Source organism: Oryzias melastigma, linkage group LG13, assembly GCF_002922805.2.
Source record: "Oryzias melastigma strain HK-1 linkage group LG13, ASM292280v2, whole genome shotgun sequence".
Lineage (NCBI taxonomy): Eukaryota > Metazoa > Chordata > Actinopteri > Beloniformes > Adrianichthyidae > Oryzias > Oryzias melastigma.
In genome coordinates this window covers 11,188,021-11,193,755 of record NC_050524.1, presented here as the reverse complement: position 1 = coordinate 11,193,755, position 5,735 = coordinate 11,188,021, and the positions used below count along the sequence as shown (strand labels likewise).

Below are 5,735 nucleotides of genomic sequence, written 5' to 3'. Positions count from 1 at the left end.
CCTAATAAAGACACAAACCTATTATTAATGTTATTTATTGTTGTTACAGAATTTGTTATGCAAACTTTCAGTTTAAGCTTAATGAAATCCCCTCACCCTAAATAAATGAACCAAATGAACTGTTTCAAGTTAAGAATTCCCCTGTCAAAGAGAAAATTACATGAAAAAAGGTAAATTTATCTAATCTTTTTCTCAAACGTTTGAAAAAAACGTTTCTTCTGCAATGCTGTTTTATTCTTACATAATCACCATCCAACAACTGAAACAGATTTTTGTACAAAAGCTTGATGTTTACTTTAAAGACTTTGGATGAACTTTTGCTCAGATGTTTTCCTGAGTGCTTCACTGAGCCGTGTCATTCCTGAAAATGAAGTAATGCAGCCATTAATGTTTAATATTAACAAGTTTTAATGACCTATAAAAAAATCCCCAAAGTTTTGCAGATTTGAGTCAGGGAAATATTTATTCTAAGATTAAAAAAAATGAAGGAAAAAAATTTCCACTATTGAAATATATTCAGTTCCAGACTAATATTTATTTTTTTATTGGATTTATTTGTATTAAAAACCTTTTGTGAAACTCAGGCAGAAGATAGAAGCAGATTTTTCTCAATAATTTGCAGAAAATTGAGGTAAAAATGCAATGGTCCTAATTGGAACCTATTAGACTATCTCAATGTAATTAAGGAAGTCACGTGCGCGTAAATACGACATGGAGAATATCAAAATAAAATGTTTTTTTTTTTAACTAAAATGAGTTAATTTTCGTTAAAAAAAAAGAAAAGAAAAAGAACAAAAACAACATCATGCCCTTTTAGAACACTTGGGTTACTTCTTCAACCGAATTCCAAATTATTCATTTTGGGATGTATTTTTAGGTTACGTTTTGGTGTAATGCTAATATTTTGGCCTTTCATTGTGACCCAATTTATTTTTTATTTTCTGAGATTTAAATAACCCAATTAAAATAGCCCAGAAAACAAGGTAGTCTCTTTTTAACTTCAGAGTTGGGTTAAAAACACACCCAACTTGGAATATTTTGAACTATGGAGTTTGTGACTAAAGTTACTTTACTTTGTTAAATAAGCAGCTGATAATTTACCTAAATTCACTCTGTGTGCATAATGTTAATACAAATAAACAAGAGAAGTGATATAATACATGTTTTCCCCTGAATTTATAGTAATTAAAATATAGGACATAGAATGAATAACCCTTTTTCACTTTTTCTTTTTTAGATTTTTATCAAAATAAAAGTCTAAACGCGTTTCTTATCATCATGGCCTCATTATGGGTCAAAATTAGGTTAATAACATCAACTATTTATAGGATTTTTTGACCCTTTTAACAGTTTGTGTGGTGAAAAAATAAAAACACTAAAGAAAAAGCGTCTTCCCTAAAGAGACTGGTTTTGTTCCAGTGCGCTTATGGAATAAAACCAGCAAAGTGAATGTGCGCTCTTTTCAAAATACTTTATGGCTTATATACGACGCAGTCCAAAGTCCACCAAAGTTTTTGCTGATAAGAGGAGCCAATAAAAGGCGCAGTGGAGCAGAGTAAACACGTCTACCTCTGCGCAGAGCGGCCCTAGTCCTGCGCATTTACATCAGCCTGCCCACTCATTACCATGTTTTATATGCCCCTGCTCTCAGAAAGCATCATGGCAAAGTAGCTCCATCCTCCCCTCCAAACGGGAAGTGAAGCAGCTTCTCGGAACAGGTGTCAGCGGCCGAAAGCTCCCAGCTCTGGACCTGAGAGGAAGACAGGAATCTAACTTTTTGCGCTCCCCTCCATCCCTTGCCTTTTTTCCCCTCTTCCCGGCGCACAGCAGGCCTATGCCGCGTTTTTAATGTTTTCTAAAATGGTAGCCAAGCTGACATCTCTGCAGCAGGAGCTCCTCAGCGCCCTGCTGGACTCGGGAGTTACCAAAGACGTGCTGATCCAGGCCCTGGACGACATGGACCCCAGCCCGCCGAGCTTTGGAGTAAAACTGGAGAGCTTGCCGCTGTCGCCCGCCGCGGCGCAGGGCGGCAAGATGAACGGCGCGGACGCGGACTCCAAGCCTGTTTTCCACACGCTCACTAACGGCCACGGCAAGGGCAAACTGTCCGGGGACGAGGGCTCCGAGGATGGAGACGACTACGACACGCCGCAGATCCTCAAGGAGCTCCAGTCGCTCAACACGGAGGAGGCCGCGGAGCAGCGCGCGGAGGTGGAGCGCATGCTGGCGTGAGTTTTTGCCCTAAACACCAAGTTTCCACAACAGTTATTAAAACATTTAAATAAAAAAAATCATATAAAACAAACTGAAAGTTGTCAAAAAGGGAGAATGTGTTGTGTGTTCGTAAAGTGCGGCCTGTTAAAACATGCGCAAAGTTTAAAAAAAACGCACAATTACGCACAAAAATGCCAGACTTTGCTTGTTTACATTTTTAAAATAACGCGCCACGCTTTGGTTTTCACATTCTAGTTACTAATTATCCATATGGATTATTATTGTTTTTTTTTCACAAAATCAGCCGAACCTCCTCCATTTATGATTAACTTTAGAGATAAAGATGAAAATGTAATTTATTTCATTTATTTATTTTTTCAAATATATTTTTGTGTGAAACATTTTTTCCTAATTAATTTCTAATTATTTCCTTTCAAAAGTAAGTTAAAGCAAATACAAAATAAAAAGCACTTGAGCCCCTCTCCTCTGCCTAAACGACCGGAAGAATATCAAAACTAACCCACGTGTAGTTAAGTTATTATTAATTTTATTCTATAAATCATCAACTGAAAGATACACAGTGGCGTGTGATTAGAGTGAATGGAGATCTGGTTATTCATTGTCAAAAGTTATAAACTAACATCTCCCACTTAACCCGCACACTTAGTTGCAGGCCTCCACATTCTCCAAAACAAACAGACGTGTGTGGCTTTGCTCTAATTACTGATGTCCGAGTGTCTGCGGCTGCCGCACATCTTTGATTATGGCCGCAGAAATGTCGGTTTCCAAAGAAAGTGTCGTGAATTTAATCTGTTCGGTGGCTAAAATCAGGCGCGCAAAGCAGGTAAGACGGTTATTATTCATTTATAATGTCCAATTTGTGCGTAATTGTCTAAACAAATTAATATATTTGCTATTGTTATATCAAAATCCATTAAATCTGAAGTTTAAAGAATGTGCATTATTTTAAATAAATAAAACATTTACTTAAAATCTTTTTTTTCCCATATAAGTGAGAACTAAACCTATGCAAACACACACATAAAATAATATAATTTCTTTGACTTTTTATTTCTTAAAAACAATGTATTTTCTGTGTTTAGATTTTATATGACAAATACTAAATTTCTCAGCCTCTCTAAATCCACTTGAACTAAACTTTGAAAATATTTACAACCTGCAATGATTAACGGCTCTCTGCTTGGGGGGCTTTTTATTTCCGCAAACCCTTTAAACTCACTGACTGGAAGCCAAAAAGCAAAGGCTTTGATTTACAATTTCCAATTCACAAATTTCCCTCCTCCCCTCCTAAAACCTGTCATGACTTATAATTTGTCCTTTTTAAATGAATTTGAAGTGACTGTTTTTGTTGCAAAGCTGCGTGTTTGACAGTTTCGAAATGAGCTGTGTGTTGTTTGCTCCTGCCTGAACCCAGAGAGGACCCATGGCGAGCGGCTCGCATGATCAAAGGTTACATGCAGCAGCACAACATCCCCCAGCGAGAGGTGGTGGATATCACAGGGCTGAACCAGTCTCACCTCTCGCAGCACCTCAACAAGGGCACGCCCATGAAAACCCAGAAGCGAGCCGCCCTCTACACCTGGTATGTCAGGAAACAGCGGGAAATTCTCCGACGTAAGTTAATATTTGAGTTTCCCACACCTTCGGGCCTTTGGGGAATTCTGTCATCACTCTAAAATAAGATATTTGAGTGAAAAAAGAATAGATTTGTGCTTTAGACACTTCAATTTTTGCTCCACAGAGTTCAACCAGGCTGCAAACGGTTCAGGCGGCAGCATGTCGGACAAAAGCAACCAGGATCCAGCCTTCTTTTTCCCAGAGTTCAACTCCTCCGGTCAGGGCATGGGTCAGCCCGGCGACGAGGTGGGCAGTGAACCTTCTTGCAAGAAAATGAGACGCAACCGTTTCAAATGGGGCCCTGCCTCCCAGCAAATCCTGTACCAGGCCTACGAAAGGCAGAAAAACCCCAGCAAGGAGGAGAGGGAGTCACTGGTGGAGGAGTGCAACAGGTACGTCCAACATCAGCTCTTTCAAGATGCCACTGAAGACTTTATTTTTCAGCTTGATTTGTTTCCCTGCAGAGCCGAGTGTCTTCAGAGAGGCGTCTCCCCCTCCAAAGCTCAAGGTCTCGGCTCCAATCTGGTCACAGAAGTGCGGGTTTATAACTGGTTTGCCAACAGGCGTAAAGAGGAAGCCTTCAGGCAGAAGTTGGCCTTGGACGCCATGGGTGCTCCGACGCACGGCATGAGCTCGCTACTCTCCCACAGCTCCCCACATCACCCCCAGACCAGCGCATCACCTCCCAGTAAGAGTCCAGGCGGAGCGGCCTTCCTTCCACAGTGTTTTTTTAAATTAATTATTCAAATGATTCCAGTGTTTGTCGTCAGTTTCACTGGTGTTTGGAGAGAAGTTTGAGGCTGAGTTGATGTGATCAGAGCGGCACAGAAACAGCAGAGCAGTGATCAATGAGTGTGAGTGAGTGAGCTGAGCAAATGCCATTGTTATTCTGATCTTTGAAAACACACTGAGAACAATCCACATTGTACCTGCAATCTCCACTCCAAAGTCAGCATGGAGAGAGGCATGACACAAAGGGCAGCAATCCCGTGACAGGCCAGGGTCAGGCCCGGGTCAGGGAGGGGGAACGGACACTTCCCGGTCCCGCTGGACGGAACGGTCCACATCCTGCTGCTACGTTCAGGAAAATAAATAAATAAATAAATAAAGCCATCGCTCACTTTCTATATTTGAGTCCCACTCGTGTTGGAACACGGGGCCACCTTTGAAGGAGACATGTTTGTCTTTGGTCGCTCTTTTACCTTTGGATAAACTGGATCGTCTGTTTGCGTTGGACTTTTTGTTGTTGCTGCTCGAGAGGGACACCTGACCAGGCGTTGACCTCAGGTTGTAGGGGAGGGGGGGTCAGCAGTGAGGTTGTAACTGCAGAAGGGGAGAGTTGGTGGAAAGCCCACCAAAAAAAGGAGTCCTCCTCAGTGGCCTGCTTACAAGGTGTCCTGCTGGCATTCTGCCGACAGCATCAGCTGTTTTTCAGTGTCATCCCTGACCTGACAATAACATGCCAGCAGGGCTTCTCATTGCGTTGCTAGGGCGCCGCCTGTATTATGCATGCTTAATGGACAATTAAAATCCTTTGCTACTACATCTCCCAGGCCTTTGATAAGGGGCTCCCCTGACTTCTACTCTCTATACTCTGCCTCAGCAGGAGCTCCCTTTGTCAGCGGTGTATTAGAAGGCCGCGGTGACTGTAACCCAGGTTCATTTATCTCCGTTGGCCCCGGCTTTTTTAAGACCCCCTCCTTCTCACCAGTGTAGGCTGGTAGCAGACTGGGAGCAGCAGGAGCTGTCCTCTGGGTATTGGATTTTTTTCTGGCCAGACAGGACTGATCACCCCTTGTTCTCCTTCAAAAAGAGTCAGTCCACCCCCCCCCACCACCACCACCACCACCTAAAATCGCCGCCTCACCTTCAGTCTTACGAAG

At 42.1% G+C, this 5,735-nt stretch overlaps 1 protein-coding gene across 2 annotated transcripts in view; it reads left to right on the top strand.

Annotated features, from left to right (window-relative positions):
* The first annotated feature begins 1,197 nt into the window (after positions 1 to 1,197).
* Positions 1,198 to 5,735, top strand: part of hnf1ba (HNF1 homeobox Ba) — a 15,204-nt gene continuing 10,666 nt past the window's right edge. For both annotated transcript variants that reach the window (XM_024276581.2, XM_024276580.2), the window contains exons 1-4: positions 1,198 to 2,228; positions 3,650 to 3,849; positions 3,977 to 4,244; positions 4,317 to 4,540. In XM_024276581.2, the coding sequence (XP_024132349.1) occupies positions 1,849 to 2,228; positions 3,650 to 3,849; positions 3,977 to 4,244; positions 4,317 to 4,540 (1,072 nt within the window). In that variant the 5' untranslated portion in view covers positions 1,198 to 1,848. The remainder of the gene's footprint in view (positions 2,229 to 3,649; positions 3,850 to 3,976; positions 4,245 to 4,316; positions 4,541 to 5,735) is intronic.